Source organism: Zootoca vivipara, chromosome 5, assembly GCF_963506605.1.
Source record: "Zootoca vivipara chromosome 5, rZooViv1.1, whole genome shotgun sequence".
Classification (NCBI taxonomy): domain Eukaryota; kingdom Metazoa; phylum Chordata; class Lepidosauria; order Squamata; family Lacertidae; genus Zootoca; species Zootoca vivipara.
In genome coordinates this window covers 63,139,296-63,164,894 of record NC_083280.1, presented here as the reverse complement: position 1 = coordinate 63,164,894, position 25,599 = coordinate 63,139,296, and the positions used below count along the sequence as shown (strand labels likewise).

At 41.8% G+C, this 25,599-nt stretch overlaps 1 protein-coding gene across 1 annotated transcript in view; it reads left to right on the top strand.

The window, feature by feature from the left end:
* DNTT (DNA nucleotidylexotransferase) overlaps positions 1-25,599 on the top strand; it is a 108,322-nt gene that overhangs the window by 16,456 nt on the left and 66,267 nt on the right. Inside the window, exons 4-9 of the mRNA XM_035138067.2 lie at positions 623-635; positions 1,117-1,193; positions 14,217-14,387; positions 15,049-15,120; positions 22,003-22,126; positions 24,996-25,128. Coding sequence (XP_034993958.2) covers positions 623-635; positions 1,117-1,193; positions 14,217-14,387; positions 15,049-15,120; positions 22,003-22,126; positions 24,996-25,128 — 590 coding nt within the window. The remainder of the gene's footprint in view (positions 1-622; positions 636-1,116; positions 1,194-14,216; positions 14,388-15,048; positions 15,121-22,002; positions 22,127-24,995; positions 25,129-25,599) is intronic.

Below are 25,599 nucleotides of genomic sequence, written 5' to 3'. Positions count from 1 at the left end.
CCCCCATTTAGGAAGATCGACTAAAGGATTCTGCCCAAGGCCTGAAACCGCCAAAGTTGTGACGTATTGCTATGGGAAAGGCGAAGCCTGCCAATGCAGGAAAATTCCTTTCTGCCCCTTCAACAGTGGCCCTGACGTAGCAGCACCCGTGTACCAGTGGAAAAGAGGTTAACCTGTAAAAGAAGAACTGGGTTCACGTCTCCACTCCTCCACATGCAGCTGCTGGGTGACTTGGGCTAGTCACACTTCTTTGAAGTCTCTCAGCCCCACTCACCTCACAGGGTGTTTGTTGTGGGGGAGGAAGGGAAAGGAGAATGTTAGCCACTTTGAGACTCCTTCGGGTAGTGATAAAGCGGGATATCAAATCCAAACTACTCCTCCTCCTCCTCTTCTTCTTCTTCTTCTTCTTCTTCTTCTTCTTCTTCTTCGAGGGTGTGGAGGGTGGGAGAAGCTCTGGAGCCAACTGCAGCTTCTCAGGTAAGATTCACCTTCTGTTGTGTGGGCTGTATGGTCCCTCCCCTTACCTGGTCGATCCCCTGGCAACGCCTCCGCAGGCAGGATTGGCCGATTGGCTGGGGTAGGCAGAGACCCCAGGTATCCAGCCTGGGGAGGATGAAGCCAGCCCGAACTACCAGGTAGCTGCTCTGGGATCCAGGGGGCTGTGCGCGACCACGCAAAAGTTGCCCCCCATTTAATGTGGGGAGTGGTCATTATGGATCCTTCAGACACAGGCCAAATGATGCGGAGGTCATTTGGTATCTCCCATAGCTGGCAGTAAGAGGCGTTTGTGGTGTTCATTCTATATTGGGAGCATCACAGTTTGAAACTGTTGCTGTCAGAATAAGAGAAAGATGGCGTGAGAATATGGCTGGGTTTGTTCAAAAGCATATTGTCTTCATGAGAGAAACAGAAGATCGGGGCTGTTTGCTTGAAAGGTTTTGCAGCACGGCGAGAAAGGAACTGAATATATTCTAGAGAAATAGAAACTTGGTAATCAGGTTTCGAGGTGATTATTAGAATGACAAATTGCCCGTTTCCCCCCTCCTCTCTCTTTCTAGGTGGTTGAAAAGTGTTCTGCTACTTCATCCATGCTACTTCATCCAGTGGATACTTCAGTCCTTGGTACGGATAGTGTCTCCCAATATGCCTGTCAAAGGAGGACAACTTTAAATAATTACAACAAAAAATTCACGGTAATATACATAATAACTTTCTTCTCGGAATAGATGGCCACACTAAACTACAGGCACCTTGAGAAACTAGTTATAGACCATAAATACATTGTTCATTTAGCTGCCCAGGAAGCAGCAACACCTAATGCAGAGGATGGACAACCATCCTAGGCATATTTATTAAGAAGCCTATCATGCTGACTTTTATGGGAACTATTTCTAAATATGCACAGAGCTTTGGCACAATTCTAGTTAATGAATACTTTTTTTAAAAAAAGCTAATCAATAATATTTTTTTTTAAAGTACTTGTTCCTTTAGAATGGCTTCTTGACCTCACACAACCTTGCTGGGGTGTCATGAAACACTCCTGGTGGTTGTGCATGGGTCAAACAACTTTGTGGATAGGGTTTTCCCTCAATCGATCAAGAGCTGCACAATTACCCCCCCCCCCCACATGGCTATTTAGTTCATGCACAATTCCTAGCAACATGGGATCATGTCATGGGGAAGTAATGTAATGTTTCTTGTGTTTTTTTAAAAAAATGTTTTTGTGATTATTGTGAGCTGCTATATGAGCTCAACATTTGTTGTTGGAAAAGTGGAACAGAAATATCAAATTAAGTAATTCCTATGCTGCTCAGTGTGTGTATTTGTTTGTGTGTGTGAATGAGTGAGAGAGAAAGAGAGACGGAGAGAGAAAATGACTTGTAAATTGCTTCAAGAATTGCTGTAGCAACTTAATTTATGCTTCCTGATGGACACAATAAATATATGGTTATATGGTTATTTATCTACTTGCATTTTGATGCGCTTTCGAACTGCTAGGTTGGCAGGAGCAGGGACCAAGCAACAGGAGCTCACCCCGTTGCGGGGATTCGAACCACTGACCTTCCAATTGGCAAGCCCTAGGCTCTGTGGTTTAGACCACAGCGCCACCTGGTAGCTTGTGATTATTTCAGTGTGTGCCTCACTGGCATTTTCAACCTACATTTTCTGTCCCACCATTGCTATTACCAATTAACCTTTTTAGAGCTTTCCTGCCACATGGGAGTGAAAAAAATGGTTCTGTTTTGTGATCGGCAAACACCGAAAGAAGCACATGGCTCATTTCAGTGCATGGCTAGTTGCAATGTGGGTCTGGTCAGTGAGCTCAGCTTAGTTAAGCAAACCATTCTCTCTCAGCCAAAACGTTTCCACCCCCACCCCCCATTCCAATTTGTAACAATTGTTGCTGTTGTTAATTACTCTTGGCTTACTTTATAGGGTTGGAAACGTTACTGAGAACTGTGTAACCTTTTGAGAACTTGCGAAAAATGCCATGCAAATGTCCTTTTCTAAGGAATCTTTCCCCACAGTATCAATAGCTGGGAAATGGGGTTTCAGATAGTAAAGTTTTTCTGCTCTTTCTGTATTATGTCAAGTGAGTATGAGCATCCTCTGTTAGGCCCTGAGGATTCTAATCATTCTACCAAAATGAGGAACAGATTGGCTATGATGGGCTACAGACTGCAACTGACTCCAGCTGAATGTTGAATTTCATTTTCCTGAGCCACTCAAAATTCAGAGCCTGTTCAAGCTGCTGTGTTGTCCTCCTTAGTTATGAATTTTCCTCTGCAATCATTGGCTAAATATTACCCCCCACAATGTTATTTCAGATATGCCTAAACATAAAGATTTATTGCTTTGTTTTGGCTTTTTAAAAGTTAAACTCTTTTGTCATTCCCCCCGCCCCCCCCCACCTCGTTAAACTGACAGCTCAAAACAAGGGCATTTATTATGTAGTTTTTGTGCCTGCTTCATGCCGCATCTGAACTCGCTTCCAGAATCTCCATTTCTCTCATGTCCCTCATTAAAGTAACAGCCATGACACTTTTTGTGTTTTCCACAAGTAATACTAAGTCAAGGTGGTGCTGACTAGGGAGGATGGGAATCGTAGTCCAAAACATTGGGAGGGCACTGGGTTGGGGAAGCCTGCTATAGCATAATTTGGAACCATTTATGAGGCCTACTTTGTATGAAGGCAAGCAACTGCTTACAGATATACAGTGGTACCTTGGTTTAAGAACAGCTTAGTTTATGAACAACTTAGATTTAGAACGCTGCAAACCGGGAAGTAGGTGTTTTGGTTTGTGAACTTTGCCTTGGAAGCAGAACATGTTTTGCTTCCTATTGAGTGTGTTTCATTTGTAAATTGAGTCCCTGACCACCGCTGCTATGGGAAAGCACGTCTTGCTTTAAGAATGCTTTGGTTTAAGAACGGACTTCCGGAATGGATTAAGTTCGTAAACCAAGGTACCACTGTATAGGTATTTCCAATGAATTCCAGAAGTCTGCTCAGCAGTTAGTAAGTGGTAATGAGAATAAACATGAGTAGAAAGTTTGTGAAGGTGGGGAATTATAACCTTCTTGGGAAAGACAGATCCCAAATGATTGTCCATTTTTAAAGAGAAAAGTGTCCCGTGTCCTGTTTGGATGCCTTTTTCATAGCTGCCAAGTTTTCCCTTTTCTCACGAGGAAGCCTATTCAGCATAAGGGAATTTCCCTTAAAAAAAGGGGTAACTTGGCAGCTATGCTTTTTTCATGTATTCAAGTTCCTTCTCCTCAAAATTGTGTAGGCAGAGAGTGGGTCAGACTCGGAGAACGAGAAAGGGGGTATGCATGGCTTTGGTGGAGAGCAGGTGGAAAGAGTTTTTGTGTGGGCAGAGGTGGGTAGGTTGAAGACAGAGACTCAGAATCGGAGAGCTAGAGAGAGTAATGGCTTGCTTTGAAGTCATTTCTGCACCAGGTAAAGTAATTTTTAGCTCCTCAATTCCCCTCCCCCCGACCTGTCCTGTATTTTACCCAACCAAAGGTGGCAACCCTGTTCCTGACTCAAGTGTCAGACTGGGAAGGGTGGCAGAATGAGCACCCCTCCCCCGCTGTTCTGCCCAAGCTCCTCTTGTGCCGCCTGAGCCCCCGCTGATCTGCATGTAAGTTCAGGACCAGTAAAATTAGGTCAGACTGCTTTAAAATGCTGCTGCTTAGCAAGCTTCATGTCCAAGCAAGGGCCTCTGATGGGGACCTAAATGTCCAAGTGGACAAATGTGGAGGCGGGTCATACTTCAAGTACCCTGGCACCAAGGCAGGACATGATTTAAAGGACAAGACCAACACTCGGAACTGGGCCCAGAAATGGGCTGGGAGCTGTTCCAACCAGTGAAGGGCTGGCATAATATGCTCATAGCAGCTGTTCCCAAGGAGAGAACAATGTAGCTCTATTGAACTCCTTGGAGAAAATGTAGAGTATAAATGTAATAATAATTTGTCTTGGTGACCTGCAAGTTGTGTAGGCCTCATGTTCTATGCTTTCCTTTTCCTGCCTTGTTTGTTGCCCTCTACAGTGAAGAGGCATTATTGGGTATTTGAGCTCAGTAAATTCCTCCATTGAGAATAGGCCTAATCCTTGTCTTTTAAATGTTAATGTCAAATAAAATATTATATATTTACTTCATCATATAGGTCATATGGTTAGTCGGTATTCAGCGGCTACTGAGAATGCTCAATCCTCACCCGTCTTTCGCCTCCCCCTTTTGTGTCCCCCCCCTTTGGTACTTTGGGGTTCTTCCAAGCATGCCGATATCTCGGCATGTGTAGATGTTCCTGCTTTGGCTAAACAAGCAGCAGTGTCCATGCCAGGACATGGTAGTGGAAGTGATCCATAATGAAAAACAACATTGCAAAACAAGTTGGTGCTTCTGAGGGGAGGGCGTGCCCAGTCAGTCCATTGCAGCTGTACATGCTTATAATTTTGATGTCTTTCTTATTATTTCAAAATATAGTCCAGCTGGCTCTCAAATCCATCACTCTAAAGTCAATAAAATAAAACTCTGAAAGACTGAACAGTGGCGGTTTTAAACAATTGATGACTACACCCCAGTGGGTCATTCTGTAGCACCTAAATAAATAAGATGTGTGGTTTTTTTTAAATAAAAAAAGTTTGTGTGATACGTATTACTATTATTTTTACTTATTATGTTCTCTTCATTTGAAAGCAGTTCATTGCAAGTAATAAAACTGCATTCTGAAGCATATTTTATTGCTTTGGGATCTTCTGAGCTTCCACTATTTTGAAAAGCTGTGAAGGGGGGAGAGGTCTCTTTCATGGTAGATATAAGCCCTTCACTTTGCAAAGATCTTCACTTGGGGTTAAAGTTTCTTAGGTGGACAGATAGTCATTTGCATCACCTGCTAGTGCTATAGCCATCATTGCGATGTCAGGTGGTTTTTCCCTGTGAACTACAGGGGCTTTGTGAACATCCTTCAGCTGCTATGTTTATAAAAGGCTTTCAGGTGTGCCCCCCATGTTTTTCCTCCAAATGGAGGAAATGTGTGGGGTGGGGGATTGAAGGTGAACTCCCACCTGGGTGGGACCATACCATTCTCAATCAAAGGAATAACCAGGAGATTTCATCTCCCAATTGTTCCTTTGAAGCCCTTATGTGGGCACGGCTTCCTGAAAATGGCATTGTGAGCCAAATGAGGAGAATGTGGAGGACCATCTTTGGTCTGTGAGCTAGCGGTTCCCCAGTCCTGGCTTAGTGTGCCATGCTAACCAGGCCCAAGTGGCAGAGAGCAAGGCCAGGAACAAGTCCTTTTCATTAGATATTCTACATCAGAACAGCCAGTCAATGCATAATAACAGATGCTAAGGCTTGGTCAGCTGTTAACAGATCAACAGTGGGAAAATAAAAGCAGTTCTAAATATGGAGACTAGAGGGTAATACTGTATAAGAATTAGCACAATGCCCACTTGTTGTGCTCTCCCCACCTGCATGTTAATTCTACACATGTAATAGCATCTACATTAACATTATAAATTGATTTTGCACTTCCATGAAACTCTGGGAGCTGTAGTTCTATGAGGGAGTCTAGGGATCTCAATTCTTCCCACCTTTGCATGCTATGATTTCCATTATTATTTTTTTGCAGGGCAGGAGAGACCTTAACAAGTTAAATCGGTGCAAAACTGAAATAGGTTTGCACAGTAGATATACCTTAAAATGACTAGTAAATTGCAGTGGGACCACTTAACATCTTGTGGTGAAGAACAATGCAAGAACAGCATTTACTGGGAGGATTTTCATAGCAATAGTTTTATATTTAAACTTCTGTCCCGCAACGTTTTTATCTGGGGCCTGTGCTTTGACTGTAATTCATACATTCAGAAAAAAGATGTTCCGAAAGATTATTCTCTCTGCAAATACGGAGCTGTGATGAAGCAGCAGTATAATTTACTTATACAAGTTGTGGGCAACCAACCATTAAATGACGCATTGTCTCTGGCTGAATGCCACATAGCCTGCAAATTAGGTCCAAACTGTCTTGAATTATGTGCTGGTGATAGCATCTTGTTATAACCACTTTATTTTAAGATATAAATATATTGCCTTTTCTTTCCCTTTGTAACTTGGCGATACCTTTTTTTCTTGCTGTTGCTATTTTTAGCTTTTAATGTTAGCACCGCAGTCTGTGTTGGGCTGTGTGGTCTTTGATAAAGACAGGGATTTTTCACTTAGAAGTGACCCGCGGGACTCTAAAACCCCATTTTTGAGCTCTCTTGTAGAATAGCGGTTGCTTTGTAAAGGCAATTAAATGTGCCATTTTCCATACTCTCAAGTCAAGCAAGAAAACAGGTGTTTTGTTAACACCGCAGCCACTCTCATGTAATGAGGCTTAAGAAATCTTCTTTCCTTACAAGTCATGGTTTTCAGTAAATACTTCTAGGGATAAAGCTTGTGCTACGTTACATCCTAAATCATAATTGTCAGGTGAAGCCCAGGGCTGCAACATTTCCATACTCTTCCACCCTGTGGTGTGGACCAGGGCAGAGTGGCCACAAGCTCTAATGCTTTGGATAATAAAGAATGTGGGCCCAGGGATCTCATCAGCCCAACCTGACAGCCAGATGGAATAAAGGAGGCCAGCGCTGCAGATGTGGCTACAGGCCATTTTGGATGGCCCAAGGAGAAACTGAGCTGTTTGAGACTGAGAAAGAAAGCAGATATTAATATTGCACAGTTTGAAGTGCCTGGAAGCGTAAGAACTGACTCCTATGGGAAGAAATTATGGTCCAGACCCATAAAAATGTTATTCAAACTTTTACTTGCAGCGCTCTTTGAAAACAGAACATAAGCATCCAAGATGCAACCCAAATATCCACACATTGGCATGTGCTGTCCAGCACAGGATCAGCATCTTAGAAATAAAAGCTCCCAAAATCAAACTGTGTCTCTCCTCCCCATTCCAGCCTGCCTTAGCCTGCCATGGCTATGCATGCGCTGGGCCTCGGCAGCGGCAGCCTCTCTCCCTCCTCGCCTGCTCTCCAGAAACTGCTATGAGCTGCCCAAGGGAGGAGGTCAGGTGATCCTTCTTAGCCACCGTCTCACAGGACAAGTGCCAGCTCATCCTCCTCCCTGAGCTCGGTGGCGGTGGCACTGCTGGCGGGGGAGGGGGGAATGGACATTCCGGGATCAAATCAGAAGCCGGGATGGCTTTCAGTTGGGACTGTACCTGGAAAATAGGGACACTCGGAGGGTATGCGATGGGAGTTGTGGTCCAGCAACTTCTGGAGGGCCAAAGGTTCCCCAGACCTGTTGTAGACAGGTGTGCATGTCTCACGCATGTGTGCAAGGTGGGTGGATTTTGAGCAGACCCATCTCCCCCACTTTTACGTAGCATTTTCAGGTTGCTAATTGTGCCTTACCTATTACTTAAGTTTCAAAAATGAAAATGTAACTTGTAACCTGTAGGCAGTTCCACAGCAGCCCCATGTGCCTTCTTGCATGATGAAGGATTAATAAATGTCCGAGAGTGTAAAATCACATGGTAGCTTTCGTCTGGAGAGCCTTTAATTTCTTTCTCTGCTTCTGTAATAAATCAGTAGCATGGTCACTGGCTACCTTCTCCAAGCAAAGGATTCTTCACACATTAAAGCACCAAGACCTTGTTGTAATCCTGTCTCTTTCCATAGCTCAAGCCTGCAGTGTGATTTTTATGAGCCAAAACAAACATTGTTATTCTCCCCCCCAACCCTCCAAGAAGGTTGGTTAGCTTAGAATATTAATACCGAACTGCAATAAAATGTAGAAGGACATTTTTCTTATAGACAAATACAATTTAATTCTCAGAACAGAAAGTAGTTAAGGCTGGCGGAGAGGGCGGAGCAATCCTGAGGTTCATTAAAAACAGTTTTTGAATTGTACTGGCCTTGGGCCATTACTCATGAGAATAAGAAAGTGGATGTTTGACTATAGACAGAATACCAATTGCCTTACTATATCCGGTATGTGGGTGATGAGAGATGGTTCTTTTTTCCTGTTAACGTAGCATTTCATTATTTTGCCCCCATCCCTAGAAGAGTCTGTTGTGTCACTGACTTTGATAAACAAGTAAATTATTTTTAATGCAGTGTAAATCTGACAACATGGTGACAATATCTTCTAAATAACATTTTCTTTGAAGTGTAGAAAGTGTTTAGGGAAGAGAAATTCACAAACTGATGTGTTGAAACAATAAAGTAATACTGTAGATGGCCTCTGTGAACCTTAGCACTATGTAGAAGTTGCTTGCTCTAAATGTGGAAGGTCCTGTACGAGGGACCCAATCCACCGGGAAAGTAGCCTATGAAAGAAATGATTGACAAAGTCTTGAGATCTATTTCTGCAAACTTCTATGCAGTTTTGGAATTCATTTTGTATTTGTTTCTGATTTGTTTATGGAAAGCTTCCCCCCTCTGAGTTAGTGTTGGTGCTGACTTTGTGGCCATTGTCTCCTCTGCAGTTAAAAAAATATGCAAACGACAAACACACAGTTTTGTTTAGTTGTACTGTATAAAGGTAAAGGGACCCCTGACCATCAGGTCCAGTTGTGACCAAACTCTGGGGTTGCGGCACTCATCTGGCATTATTGGCCGAGGGAGCCAGCGTACAGCTTCCGAGTCATGTGGCCAGCATGACAAAGCCGCTTCTGGCGAACCAGAGCAGCACACGGAAACGCTGTTTACCTTCCCGCCGGAGTGGTACCTATTTATCTACTTGCACTTTGACGTGCTTTCGAACTGCTAGGTGGGCAGGAGCTGGGACCGAGCAATAGGAGCTCACCCCGTCACGGGGATTCGAACCGCCAACCTTCTGATTGGCAAGCCCTAGGCTCTGTGGTTTAACCCACAGCACCACCTGCATCCCTTTTTAGTTGTATAGTTAATACCAAAAACAGAAACTGTAATCTTTTTATTGCCAACTTCTAGAGTTGGAGACATCTGTAAAATGCTTTTATAAGAGTGAAAACTGGATCAACTTTGCAAGAAATTAAAATCTTTTGGAGGTGATGCATGGACCAGAAATATTACAGCACTGCAGGAATCTGGGGTTCTCCTCTGTACTAGATTAATGTAAATGAACTGTTTTTCTTTGGAAGATATATTTTTTATTAAGATGTTTGGCTATGTTGCTTTTTAATACAGAATGTGGAAGATACCCTTTTTATTAGGATGTTTATGGCAGGCTAACAGACAGTAAAAATTATCTGTATCATATACTGATATATACTGATGTGGTATCCTACTAGGATGCCAGCCAATTAAATATTTGTTAAATCCAAACAGTTAGCAGCGCTTCCCTTCTCCCTTGATTCTGATTACATGGCAGTGAAAAGAGATAGAGGTGGTGAAGTAGATTTTTTAAAATTTTATTTCAATCCTGAGCAAATAAATCAAAACATGCCAAAATGTGTCTTACAGGGAAAAGGCAGTCCTACAATTTCTTTCAGCGTTTGCTGCCAGTGTTTTGTTTAGGGTGGAATACATATTCAAACGCTAGTCTGATTGTTTATTTAAAATGTCTTAATGAGCTCTTGGGTAGTTGGAGAAAACACAGAGTAATGAAAACATCACTGAAATGAAGGCTTTGATGGCATCTTTTAGCTGACTGTCAAGAATGTTTGAGTAGACGTGGCATTTTAGTTTTCTTCCCAGTTTAAGGCAGTAACACGTTTTCCCTCAAGACCTGTCCACCCACTAGCAGAAAGTAAGGAGTAGCCTACCTAAAATAGCAATGGCATTATGCTTTCTATCATTTATCTTGATAGCTTAAGCAAGTGCAACGTGACTGGGCCATTGCTTTCCCTCTCTTTCTCCCCCCCCCCCACTTAGATTGCCTTTGTTCTTTAAGGCAGCTTTCGGTATTTCTTGTACAAACCGTGATGTCCTTTGCTACACCCACAATGCACTGGCATTATTTGAAAAAGTTCTGCCTCTGGATAACTCCTCTCCATGATACAGCCATACATTGGTTTTGAACAGCTTAGTTCTCGAATGTTTTGGCTCCCGACCGCCGCAAACCTGGAAGTGACTGTTCCGGTTTGTGAACTATTTTTGGAAGCCGAACATCCAACTGGGCTCCCAATTGGCTGCAGGAAGCCGCGCTTTGGTTTCTGAACGTTTTGGATGTCGAATGGACTTCCGGAACGGATTCTCTGGCATTGTGGAAAGTGTTTTAGGGTGAATACAGTGACCACTGATGTGATTATCTAAGGAGTCCCATCGGTGCAAGCCCTATGAAAGGGCTTCTGGCTGAGCAGAGGGGCTTTCCACAGTCTCATCTCTCTGTGTCTTCCAGTGCCCCTGAAATAGGCTTGGTGGGGGAAATGGGGAGAACCTCTAAACAGGGCGAGGAGAGGAGTGATTGTTCCTTTTGGCAAGCTGCAGTGCTTGTGCTGATGGGGTATTCAGCATAGCACAATATTAAACCCCACCCCATGTGCCCCACTGTGTAGAGGACAGTCTTCTAGCGGAGTGTTAAAAAATGAAGAAGAAAAAGAGGAGGAGGAGGAGGAAAGACCTCTCCTCAAAAAAGTCTGGCAACTAGACCAAAATTATGGCTTCTACACACACACACAAATCTGACAAGAGGCCCATTTCATTTTAACAGACAGGCTCTCTCTCTCTCTCCCCCCCCCCCCCCGGTTGGCAATCATAATCCAAAGGGAGAATAAAATTGTCAGCAATAATTTCTCCGCTCTGTGCTCTACATGACGTTATGTTGGAAGGGGTGGTGGTAATATCCTCATTTGCTCAGGAGGAAGCAATCGCTGCAAGAGCAAATGGGAAGATAATAGAGCTCGTGGAAGGTGAGTCAGTAGCAGCAACAGCAGCTGGTGAACTCATGATTTGCCAAGAGCATCTGGCAAGGTGAAGCAAGCATGAGTGTGCTTGGATGGATTTCCCAGCCATTTCTACTTGCGCTGGCATCTAGAGGACTGTGTCTGCTCCTTTCTTCCAGTGGCTAGTACAGACAGGGCAGGTCTTCATTACATGTGTTCCCTCATTAAGAGGGTAATATGTGAATCAGATTTTTTTATATATAAAAAAGGCATTGTAATAATGCATTTCTCAAGGAAAGACCCTACAAATGCTTGAGGTTCAATTCATACCCACACAGGCAGTTTAGTTACAAACAGAGGTATGTGGGTCAAAACGTAGCAAGATCAACTTTCTTCTACCTTCAGTGAAAGTGCAAAAAACCAGAGGGAGGCAAATGAGACTTCCCAAAACGTAATATGCTCTCTGAGTGAAACATCTGCCATGTTTTTCTATGATGGAAGGGAAAACAGGTGTCAAATGCGTAGGGGGGGAGACGATTATTTCTAAGTATGTGAAAGAGACAGAAACAAGCTTAAATAAGAGTTTTCATTTTATTATCAAAGTGTTCTGTAATCTAGTTCTTATACTGCAATTTGCAGAAGTCATATTTTACCATTCAAGCCAAGAGTAATTAACAACAGCAAGGTAAACAACATGGTTTGGATGAATAGTGTACTGGAGCCAAACTAGACATGACATTTGTTATGTTGTCTGCTTTTCTACAGCTCATTCTTTATTTTATGAATAGCTGGTGCACTTGGGGCTGGTGAGGTCCCTTCTACAGGTTAGGGGTCCTAGTTTGGACTGTGATGGGGCAATGAGTTAAAATAGAGGTGGCTAACCAATGGCCCTCTAGATGTTGCTGAACTACAATTCCCATCATCCTCTGACAGAAGAACGTAAAAGACTGCCTCAGAATAAACTTAATTTACATTCATCTTACCTAGCAATTATGAGAATTTCTTTCTGATGTAGTGCAGAAATTCAGTGAACTTTGTGACACTTAAGTACTTTGTTTCAAACACTGATCATCTTAAGAGAGACTAATATACTTAAAAAGTTTTGAAAGCCAAGGGTCTTGCTTTGTTTTGTTTTAAAGAAACACACACATTGATCTGCCACTTGAACATTTCAGTATGTTATCTAACTTTGCCAGCTGTTACAGCGTGCCATAGACATTTTTGGCTTGTGCTTTTGTTCCCTCATCAGACCTAAGATTCTTGTAATGTCTTGCCTAATATCTGACAAACCTGGCATTAGCTAGGTTATCCCCCCCCCCCGGCATGAAAACATAACTCAACAATGAGTGAACATAACAATAATGCACCATCTTAGTGCGGTACACTTTAACAGGAAAGCATTTGTAATTTGCTAAATTTCCTTGCATTTCAGTGACCCAAACTGGACTCCCAAATTAGTTTGAGGCTGCAACAATTTGTTATCTTGGCAAACCACGGTCATGTAGTGGTAAATTTTGAAGTGAAGGTGTAGGAGCTAATAATGAAAACCCCCATAACCACAGCCCCACAGAGTCCAAAAATGGAAACAGCTGTATCAAGCCATTATTTATTCACTCCCTTCCCAAACAGCAATACTACATAGGATAACAACCAATGTATTAGGATCAGAACAACATCATTCTATGTATAGAACATAATTTAAAAAATTCCTTCCAGTAGCACCTTAGAGACCAACTAAGTTTGTTATTGGTATGAGCTTTCGTATGCATGCACACTTCTTCAGATACGAAAAGCTCATACCAATAACAAACTTAGTTGGTCTCTAAGGTGCTACTGGAAGGGATTTTTTTATTTTGTTTTGACTATGGCAGACCAACATGGCTACCTACCTGTAACTAATTCTATGTATAGTTTCCTTTGGAGTAGGTTCCATTGAATGCAACAGTGCTCGCATAGGTTTGACTCATAAAACACATTGAGCTTTGATGAAAGGTCTTCAGCTAGCTGAAATGCAACCTATAACTTTTCGTTAGAAAGTGCCCATCATCTTGCAAAGAAATGTTTCCATTTACACTGCTTGCCTGAAGTTGGAACCCTATCAAAGAAAAGGAAAGAAATAGCCAGACTGTGCTTGTTTATATTCCTCATTCCCTTCGTTGGACACTTCCCTGGGCACCTCCAGACTATTACCATTTTGTGGGAGGTTTGTGCAGTTACTGGATTAAAGCACTCTTTTGTCCTACCAGAACAAGCCCGCTTAAAAAAAGAAAGAAATGGACTTTGCGTGGTTAGGAAAATGATGTGGAAATGAATTCAGCGTGAATGCTCCTTGCCATATAGCCTTCTTGTAAAACAAACCAGAATGCATGCTTAATAAAGTCAAGAACTGTGAAAGCAGATCAGAACCAGCACTCAATATATAGGAGCCCCAGATCAATTTTTGCACCTACTGATTCTTCCCCCTCACCCACCATTCCCCCTCCCTCAAGTCAGGCTTAGTTCAGTCTGGCCCTGCCATTGCCTGTTATTTGATTGTTTCGAAGAAACAAAGATGTCATGCCATGACATGCTTGACAAAGAGGATTTGGGCAGATTTCTCAGTATTACAGAAACTGCAGTATTTCACCTTTCTTGCCTCTGGAGTTTTGGTCAAATTGGTGGTGATATGTCACCTATTTCTCTCTAGGTCAAAAAGCCACAAAGCAGTCCATGGAAAGGTCCTTTCATTAAGTATACCTAAGAACAAAATGTCACAGACAGTTGCTAGCTATGCTACATTCACTGCGGTCTAAGGAAGTCTGTGCATCAGCTTGCAAGTTTTAAACTTTCTGTGTATGGAATGTATGAGTGCCAGTTTTTTTAACAACTCATTCTCTACTTCTGTCCTCATTCCTTGCCCCACCAAGGATGCGTTTGAAGTACTGGCTGAAAACTACGAGTTCAGAGAAGATGAAGGGCATTGCCTTGCATTTAGGAGAGCTGCTTCTGTGTTGAAATTTCTTCCTTTTGCTGTAGTTAGAGTAAGTGACGTTGAAGGATTGCCTTGGATGGGAGAACAAGTCAAAGGGATCATGGAGGTAAGTTATCATGCCTTAAAAAAAACACCCAGATACATTCTCTTTTTAGTGTTTTGACGTTAGCAGAATTGTGGAATGAAGGTAGAAAACAATTAAGAACATATATTATGGGATGAATAATAAACCCAATTAAATGAAGGCTACAAATGCTGGACAATGCATTTAGGGTTAACTTGATTCTGACCAAGCTGAGCCTCCTAGAGCAAAATATAGAAGACTTAGTTTGGTCAGAATTGAGTATACACTTCGAGAATTAACGCCCAGGCTTTTTAGACTTGTCTCCAAAGGGAACCAAAGGGGGACATTGTTTGCCAGATGTGGAATATATTGGCATTATTTTCAGCTCTCCTGACCCCACGACTTAGACTGCAGTCTTCAGGGGTGCCAAGTTGGCCCCGCGACTGTGCAGCATGCATGGCCCTGGCAATGAAATTTGTGAGTGCCTGGTCCCTTCATGGGGAATTTTGTGGGTGCTTGGGCACTCAGGGCCCAGGGAGTTGACATCTATGGCAGCCTTCATCTTAAAACAGAACTGCCAAGCTTTTAGAAGTTGAAGGTGGTAAGTTTGCAAACATGACCTCATCGGACTTTATTCTCCTATAAACAAACCCTATAAAAAACCTTCCTACAATAAAGATCTGTATGCATCTCATATATACAGGATATAATAGAAGATGGGGAGAGTCCTCGAGTGAATGCTGTGTTAAACAGTGAAAACTATAGATCAATAAAAGTAAGTCTATTTTGCTCTTTTCTTTTTTTGCACATAGAATTATCTTCTAGCTTGCCCCCCTAATATGTTGCCTTCCACCTGATTCAATGTGCACAATTGCTTGGTAGGGAAACCTTATTATTTCAGCCAATGGATCAAATGAAAAAATGACTGCTTAAGTGTACATGTTCTCTCTGTTGAAACAAATGAAATAGCTTTTACAGGCAAGGGAGCATCACATGTCTATTAAAGTTCTCAAACCTGTAAGAATTACTAGATGGAAACTATAAGAAAACAAATATTAAATGTTAATTTAGATTTAATTTTTTTAAAAAATATTTTCAGTATTTCAGTGCCACCTTTCAGGGCCAAAGTTATTCCGAGGTGACTGACATACAAAGTTAATATATAAAATATGCCACAATGAATGCTCAAGGTCTGGTGAATTTTGACATTTACACATGAATCCTGGCATCAAAGAAGAATTTTATGACTGTCCAAATTATATGTCAACATTTGTACAACTGAGCAACATTTCCTCTCCTTCTCACACACAGAGGTTAGTTGGATTTGGGGGAAATGGATATTAAGAAGAAACTGAGTATAATTTCGAGGTTTTTAAAAAACAAAATAAAAAACCTTCAGAACAATTACACCACACTTATTTTCCTCATGTAGAAAATGTAGATTGTGAACAGTTTGTGGGACGGTAATACAGCTGTGAAAAAAATGACACACACACACACACACACACACACACACACACACACACACAACATAATTCCATTCTGCAAATAGTTTACTACAACCAGTAACTGCAAGTAGCATTGCATAGCTTGACATCAGAAGAACAAAAGGAGCAAAAAGATACAAAGGAAGATGATTGGATCAGAGAAAAAAGAGAAACAGACAAGCACTAGCCAACTCACAAGACAGGTTACAGCCCCACCTACTGTTGGGAGGGAACAAAATATGTTCATAGACAGTATACACGAATCACTAGTTTTTGTTTTTTTGTTTTAATCTTTTCTGACCAGGAACTCACCTTTAACCCAAACATGCCTTTGGGGACCCATTTCTTAATTTTTAAATCATATAGCTGTATGATGGTAGTACTGCAACCGAGACTCACTTTAAATCAAGCTATCACATAGGTCCCAACCCATGGACTGGAGACCAATGATCTGAATCTCTTTGCACGTTGTAACTTCTTCAGCATCCCTTTTCAGTGGTATGTGTACTAAACTACAATATTCATCTTCTGTAAATTCCAGAGCACATCTGCAATCCTTTCTTCAGATGGACAATATCGAAAGTCAACAATTTCTTGTTAATGCCTGGTTAACCTTTTCGGACTCTTGATTGTGCTTGAACACTGATATTGGTTCAGGTCTACCCCACCTTAAATTTAATCTAAATGGCTTCCTGATGTACTTTTGCACCTGCCACATATTATTCTTCCGTTGAGGGAGGTGCATCAGTTGCGTACTTTCAACCGGTCCAGCTAATAGTTCCTTCCTCATGTTGATGGACTTGAGAGTGGTGGCACCCCCAGCCTGGTCAGCATCCACATGTCCAATTCTCTTTTAATCTACAGTTGCTGGCAGTTGCAATTTCCTGTGGATTGTTCCCCTTGGCTACCATGTCCCTGTTTTCACTGCACTCTAGTCACTTTGTGCTGTGACTTTTCCTGCACAACATTACTGCGGCTCCAGCTCTACCCCTATAGATGTAACAGCATCAGTAGTGGGCAGTGGGCTGGGCTGGGGAGGGTTGTGTTGCTAATCAATGCTGCATGTTGCTTCCTGTTACTGAAAAGATGACAGGAAAGGTTGTTGCGTGGAGCTTGAAGTGGTGCCTACTTCAGCCTACTTCTATGCACGCTTTCACCTTGTTCGAGCACCTAACTTGAGCATTCACCCTGATTTGTTCTGCACAAAGTTTGCATGGAGGTTCTATGATGTCTGCTGTCCATTGAGCAATGGTTCTGATTTGTTTGTGTGGAAATTATATGCCTTTCCATCAATCCATTGTTGCTGCCCCACACTTTCTATCACATTTCCCCATCAGTTTCCTTGCGACAAAAAAAGGCATTTTCATTGCTTTTTCACTTGTACATTGTAGTGCAAGGGTGCCAGACTCTACTTTAATTGTGCAAACCTAAATTTGCCGGTATGTGATTGAATTCCTCCCACAAAATAGTTACAATCTGGAGTGGACCTTTGTATCCTTTTCCAGCTGAAATGCCCCAGTATGATTGCAATATTTTTGTTTCCAATTAAAGCTCCTGTCCTCCTTTCCTTCCATCTGGATGCTTGGGTGATTTGTGATGATTCCTAGGTCTTTCATTTCAAAATGTTGATTTGATTTGCATATTATCCCATCGCTTGTCTCGCTTTTGTTAAAAGCAAATCATTATATCAACAATGAAAAAGCAGCCCACATATGCCCATTTATTCTCTTGTTTTCTGGAGTACAACTTTGGATTGGCTTTACCTTGTATGAATCATTCCTTGGTAAGTACTTCGTTTATTTTCTCATTCCATGCTCCAGCAGCCAGTTTAATTCCATAGACACTCTTTTGAGGTTTACACATGAGGTTCTTGTCCTTTAATTCCTTTAAATGGGGTGGCTGGTCCATGTAAGTGTCTTCCTTTATGAAACCAGGCAGGAAGGCAATATTTATGCCTAGGTCCTTGATTTGCATCTCCCTTCTGGCTGCCACACTTAGGAGTGCTTTTATAGTGATGTGCTTTACAACTCGGATGAATATTTGATCATATTCTTTGGCCACAAATCTATAAATGGAACACCTCTTCTGCACTGCGCATTATTTTAAATGTCTATTTAGATAGATAGATAAACTTTATTTCGGCCATAGGCCCATAATACACAGCTAACAAGGATAAAACAGTATAAAACCGTCATTCATAAAAACAACCAGACAAAATCAACCCCTCATACAAGGAACTTATGTACAACATATTTAAACGTTTCAAGTCGTTTTGTGGGGCTTTTAGCTATGGTTAAAACATTAATACTTTGCAGGCCTTCATTGTTCATTAATCAGATCTGTCATTAATCAGATCTGTAAATGTCTATTTACATCCTATAGTATTCCGTCCAAGTAGCAACAGGGTGAGCATCTATGTCTTATCATTGTGAAGGGTTTGGCTCTCTCCTGCCGTTGCCTCTTTCTGCTTTCTGGCCTCATTGTTGGGCAGATTTACTTTGCAGGATGAAATTTCAGTATTTCCCCTCTCTTGACAAAACCTATGGCGTTTCATTCCTTGGGTTGTTCCAGTTGAACACCAGGCACCCATTGCCATGCCAGTTTTGCAAGGCCAACCCAAGACATTTTGCTGCCTGAGAGGAAGAAAAAAGGTAGCACCCCCTGCAATTCCACATCTTGCAGATGGCCATGGCATGGTTCTCTAGTGTTTCGTATCCTGTTCCTGTTGATATGCTTTCACTTCCTTTCCTTTGTATTCCTCCTCTTGTCTGTGTAGAGTATTTGTAGCTTCCATTGAAACTTGTTTTTGGGTGCTGCCATAAGCTCTAATAATTTTTCAAGCATCTCATTTTTCTGCTTCATGAGAGATGTGACAGTGTGCCTGGAATAGTCTTCCATGAAGGTCACCAGGTATTTGCTCCCACTTGGCACGTGAGTCCTCTTGGGTTCACAAATGTCACTGTGGATACTTTCCAAAGAATGAGTAATCTTGTTTTGGATGCTTTTGGGAAGTAGGGTGCTTTGACTTTTATACAGCACATGCCCTGCACTTCTGTGGCACGACAACATCCTTGTCTCCTTTGCTGAATTTTGTTTTGTGAACTCCTCTATGGCCCCTGGAGTTCTCTCTCCTAGGCATCTGTGCCACAAGCGGGTGCTGAATAGTATTTCAGCCTGCTTGTTCTTGTAAGTGAATGTGTACAAGGGTTTGTTCACAATTGACTTCTGATTTTTGTTCTTCTGGTAATGGGCTCTTACCCGGTCTGGAAGGTAGCCCCTCACACACCCGATGGTCAAATTGACTTCACCATGGTGGCCTGCCATTGGAACGCCTCCCTGGCTGGCTACCATCCTGAAGTTTGAATTTGCCCAATCAGGGGCAAGCTGAGGGTGGGGGGGTGGAGCCTGGGTGGCGGACCGGAGTGGAGAAGTCTTCCCTCTGGCCCGCCTCTGGGAGCTAAAGGCTGACTGGCCCAAAGGATGGCACAAGGGAAACTTACATATCTGTGATAAGATGTACAAAATTCATACTCATCTGAACACCAGGTTTTGGGGAGATGTGCAAGTTTCTCCATCCCATCTTACTGAAGGTGCAGAAAGTAGAAGCACAAGTCATCAGGATTAATCCTTACTTGTGAGTAAGTTTGGTTGGCTCCTTTGAGACTAATTTCAAAGTAAATTTCTTTGTCCTGAAGTGTAAGTGCAGGTAAAACTACTCACTAACAGAAAGACAGTTATCAGTTAATCTAACTTCACTCACAGTTTTAAAAGAGACAAGATTCTTTAGAGGAAGAAAAGTTTTTAATTTTGTTTCCTTTTACTATCATTGATAGCCCTCCCTTTTTTATATATATAAAAGAAAAAACCATCCTAATCTTTACACAAGAACTAATACAACTTCTTTGAATCCTCTAGATCCCATTAAAACGCCGCTAAGCAAACAAAGTACTAAAAATTAATAGATAAGAATCTAAATAATTTTTGAAAAATGAGATTACAAAATACAATTATTCTTCCTCATAAACAGAAAGCTGTCCACAAAGAGTAGGTAATTTCACTCTTTATAACTTAAATGTCGAGTAATATGTATTGTAAATTGTCCAGGATTTCCATCCCCTTCTTTTCTTTATCGTAATTGCTTAAAAAAATAGTCTCATTAGAAAGACAAGACAAGATAAAATTAGCACGGTCCATGTTTCAAAGGCTGGACTCACTAGGAAGAGAATTATAATGGGACTTTACAGACAGTTCTCAAATCGAATGAGTGGCTGTGAAGCATTGAGGAAACACCACATTGATAAAATATATATAAAAGTGCATTGTTCATGTAGGATTCATATCTGGAAATGTTTGCTGCACTTCACTTTTACTATAAAAATATTACTATAGCAATTGTCAATTAGTCAAATGCATTATTTGGAATAATCCACCAGGACTTTTCTCCTGTAAAAGCTTCAGTGAATGGAAGGAATAAGACTCAGACAAGAGTATGGATGCGCTTTTGAATAAGTCTTGTTCATTTCTGTAAGACTACTCAGTGGGTAGTGGCCTATTTCTGGCTAGCTAGCTATATGATGTTTCTTGAATATCTGATAGAATCATAGAGTTGGTAAAACTTTTGAGGCCAACTAGTTCAACCCCTCTGCTCAGTGCAAGACTTGAAGTTCTCGTACACAAGTTTAGCGAGTTTTGTTTATTTAATTTATGAATCACTTTGCACAGCAGACAGTCCTGAAGTAAATACATTAGACCAGAGGCAATTATATTTCATCCAGCAGAGCTTTACTGCTACAGAATGCAAATGAGCATAATGGTCACAAATTCAATACCTTCAGGATTGGCACTGTCCATAAGAAATCCAGTTGCAGCATACTTAAATTAAACTTACAATAGGGTTGCGCTGTGGGTTAAACCACAGAGCCTAGGGCTTGCTGATCAGAAGGTCGGCGGTTCGAATTCCTGTGACGGGGTGAGCTCCCGTTGTTCGGTCCCAGCTCCTGCCCACCTAGCAGTTCAGCAGCACATCAAAGTGCAAGTAGATAAATAGAACCGCTACAGCGGGAAGGTAAACGGTGTTTCCGTGTGCTGCTCTGGTTCTCCAGAAGCGGCTTAGTCATGCTGGCCACATGACCTGGAAGCTGTACGCCGGCTCCCTCGGCCAATAACACGAGATGAGCGCCGCAACCCCAGAGTCGGTCACAACTGGACCTAATGGTCAGGGGTCCCTTTACCTTTACCTTATAATATGCCTAAACTTTAACAATAAGCATACTATGTATAGAACACCACACCAGAAGGAAAAGAGATAGAAAGAGAAAGTGAAACCCAGGGAATGCGCAAGAAGGAGAAGGATGACGATGGACACATGTCTTGGTTAAACAGGCCACAACTTTATTGGTAGCAGCTTACATGGCAAAAGCAGGTGGGGCACCTGAAGACTCTGATAACTGGCAAAATGAGAGTTTTATCTCCCAGTTCACCTTCTCAGCATGCCCAGGAAAGAAGACTAGCTTAGGGCAACCCACAATGCAGGCCTTTCCTGCCATACCTGCAATCTGATCCAGCATCTGATATATCATCAATATTAGGTCTTAGTTATTGCTATCCCTAAAGAAGAAAAAACGAAATGGCCATTTCCCTGTCATTTTGTAAAGCTGAAAATAATGTATTTTAATACATTTATTAAACAAAATAGCTTGCCTATCTTGATGGTACTGTTTAAACATCAAACCCTTCCCAATGTCCTGTCTGTGAAAACATTGTAGCTTACCAGATAGAACAATACCCCTTTTTCTCCTCCTCCTGTGTTCTGGGGGCTTTCCCAACACCCCTGAGCCAATGTCAAGGTGCACATGGGAGAGGAGAGGGGAGAAATTGCCTTGGCAGGCTTCCATTGGGTGAGGTGTATTAGGAGAATCCTGTCCCAAGAATGGCAGATAGGTTACAGAATGCGTACAACAGCATTAAGAGTCTTTGTCGTCTTCATAATTCATGGAATCCTACCAGACATGAACTCTGTGGTCATCATTTGCAATGGAGTAGGGGCAATGGGGTTGAGACTCTTTCCTTTGTGCTAAAATGCCAAAGAGGGAAACATGGAAGCATTGTTGTCCACAGCTATCCCAAAGCTCCATAGCTCATTAAACTGAGCATCATTCCATTCTTTGTAGCTCTTCACTTCTGTTTTTGGAGTGGGACTGAAGACATCTGAGAAGTGGTACAGGATGGGTTTCCGGACACTGGAAGAAGTAAAATGCGACAAGAACTTAAAACTGACAAGAATGCAAAGAGCAGGTAATTGTCCTGTTGCCATGGAATCTAGGATAAGTTTTGAAAGCAGCATGGATCAGAATAGCTATTACTGATGAGTGTAAAAATATGATCTATTTCATCCACATATGTCTTACATATTTATTGGCTATTCACGGAATATGTAATAAAGCTGAATATTTTTTTTACCAGAACATGCTTGTTTTGAAGATCTCTATTTCCCATGATAAATTACAAGGTCAATCATCCTAGGTAATATAAAGAAAACTCTCCTGATTGGTTTTAGGTTGGAAAATGAGATGTTTCATATTTTATCTCAATAAACATTATCTTGATAGGAAACATTCTCTTGTTAAAATGAAATAAATTAGTATTGCCAACAAATATTGTTCTAAGCCACAAAATAACTGCACAAGAATGATATAAATTGGATTTTATGCTATAAATAAGTCAAATTCTGTTTCTTTGGTAGCTCAGTGCTCAGAGAGAATGTGCCATTTATTTGTTTTATTTGTCTTGATGATTATCTTCTCTTCTTCCCTTCCATCTTACTTAAACGTTCACTTTTTTCTTCGGCAAAAACAAAGCCCAAACCATCAATCCTTCAATGCCAACCATGAGCTAGAAAATAGAGTTCTAGATGAATTTATGCCAAAGGCCTAGCCTCTGGAATTTTACAAAATCCGTCGGTTCAGTTTTCAGGAAGAATTTTAAATGAAACGTTATACTCAAAACTGTTTGACCATCTCAGTGGGTTACCTCTCATTTTCCATAAGATATACAAAAATGTATACTTTTTACACAATATGTACAACAATATAGACTTCTTATTTGAGGCCTTCTGTTTCAGTGGCCCTTTGTCTGGTTTCAAAAAGAAGCAATTTTTGGGTCGAATGAGTTTATTTTGTATGAAAACTAATCACTGAACAATTTCAGTCCCTGTCTTCCTCTGTGTATTCTGCCCCCCCCCCAGGCTTCCTTTCTCTCAAATGACGCAGGTAGCGCTGTGGTCTAAACCACTGAGCCTCTTGGGCTTCCCGATCGGAAGGTCAGTGGTTCGAATCCGCATGACGGGGTGAGCTCCCATTGCTCTGTCCCAGCTCCTGCCAACCTAGCAATTCGAAAGCATGCCAGTGCAAGTAGATAAATAGGTATTGCGGCAGCAGGAAGGTAAACAGCATTTCCATGCAGTCTGGTTTCTGTCACAGTGTTCCATTGCACCAGAAGCAGTTTAGTCATGCTGGCCACATGACCCGGAAAGCTGTCTGTGGACAAATGCTGGCCTGAAAGTGAGATGAGCACTACAACCCCATAGTCACCTTTGACTGGACTTAACCATCCATGGGTCCTTTACCTTTTATCTTTACATAAACTCTGTAGCCCTGCTTTGTGTTTTCAGTGTTGCAAGGCTCCTGGAGCATGATCTGAACCACGCATCTCATGAGAGCCAAGTGCAAGCTCCTTAACCAGAGCTACCCATCCATTTCCTTTCAGATTCTTATTCCTATGCTGCCCCATCTCACTGGCAGTACAATAGGTACAGACAGCCACATTTTCCCCTTAATTGGAAAAAACTCATTCTTCAAGACTTCACTCTTCTGTTTTGAAACAAGGATGGCCTTATTGCAGTCGACATCCTTACCTATATTTTTACATCCTCTTTTTGTGTGGATGGGAGGAAACCTCATGGAGAAGGTTGCATAACAACAGTATAAAGTAACCAATCAAAAATAATCAGACAGAACTCTGGAAAAGAACAAAACCTGAATAAAAACTAGGCATCACTCTTAACAGTGCAATTCTATGCAAACTAACACACTGGCACCCAAAGGATAGCAATGTCAGTGCTAAACAAGTCTTATTTGTGAAACTTTCCAAAGACAAAGATCACTAGAGAAATCTCTACCCACCCATTCAATATAGGAAGCAGGGACTTGTAGAAAGGCTGCACGGCACATCTTAACACCATGGCAGGTTTGTGTATTTAGATCTGAGCCACCTGAATGAGCAAACTTTCTGGGAAAGGCAGATTAAAATATTATAAAACGATTGACCCTCTAGAGCTTATGTATCTTCTTCCAGTGGTGTTTAATGGAGCCTTTATTTTGAAACAGAGAACACACACAATTGTCATATAACAAAATAAATAGTCTCTTTTAAAATAAAAAAAAATCTTAGCTATTTCCTTTCCCCTCCATTCTATTGAAAAAAATATTTTTTTCCTGGTAAAATATCTGCATTTAGCTGAAAAATGCCACTCATTTAGCACAGGATCAAAATCTCACTGAGTCCTGTCGCTTAGGGGAAATTTCTTGCAATGATATCACTACTTTGCAGGAAATTTGACACGCATATTTACATTCATGGAATATTAGCCAGCTTTGGTTAGAAAGAAGAAAAGAGTTTGGATTTGATATCCTGCTTTATCACTACCCTAAGGAGTCTCAAAGCGACTAACAATCTCCTTTCCCTTCCTGCCCCACAACAAACACTCTGTGAGGTGGGTGGGGCTGAGAGACTTCAGAGAAGTGTGACTAGCCCAAGGTCACCCAGCAGCTGCATGTGGAGGAGCGGAGACATGAACCCTGTTCCCCAGATTACGAGTCTACCGCTCTTAACCATTACACCACACTGGCTCTCAGTTGAGTGAACTGTTAGTAAAATTTATTTATTGGCCTTGGTACATTTCCATAATATATTATGATCATTATTCCAAGCCTACGAGGTAGCTAATTTTTAGCTTAGATGGCAAGCAAAGACTGACAGTGAGTTGAGCAACATCCAATTAGTCCCTGCTTCATCTAGGGCTTGAACTTAGGCCTCCTGGATTTTCAAGCTTAATATGTTGTCCACTAGACTATGCTCATTATACCAAACTTAAATTGCTTTTCAGGATTACTACACTATGAAGACCTTGTTAGCTGTGTATCTAAGGCAGAGGCAGATGCAGCAAGCCTAATTGTTAAGGAATCTGTGCAGAGATTTTCCCCCAGCGCTTTGGTAACTTTGACTGGTGGTTTCAGAAGGTATGTATAATGAACCATGGGCCTTTGGGCCACCTTTGATTTGTGGGACATCATGTCCCAAAGGGTGACATGGGGGGGGGTAAAGCTCTCTTGGGACCAATCTCACCTACTTCCCATCCTCCTAGGCCTCAATAAAGTTGCCCCCCCACCAGTCATCCTTCCCCTGCTCCAAAAACCAGGTCATTAAAAGCTTCCACGGCCCAGGTATCTACTGCCCCTACTGCCCATAGGGTGTTGTGTTGCATTCACGTTTTGGGAACCCATCACCACACCGATTCCAGCTGCCTCCTGGAAAAATTCTCATCCTCTGTGCGCATGTAGCTACATCACTGGGGGGACGGGGAGAGGAAGACTCAGAGGAGGTTGAGGGATATGGGGAGGAGGATTCTGCAAAAGTGCAGTTGAGTTTTTCCAAGTGTTCGCTTAGAAAGCTCACATAGATTCAACCAACCCTTTTGCGGCAAGCGGCGG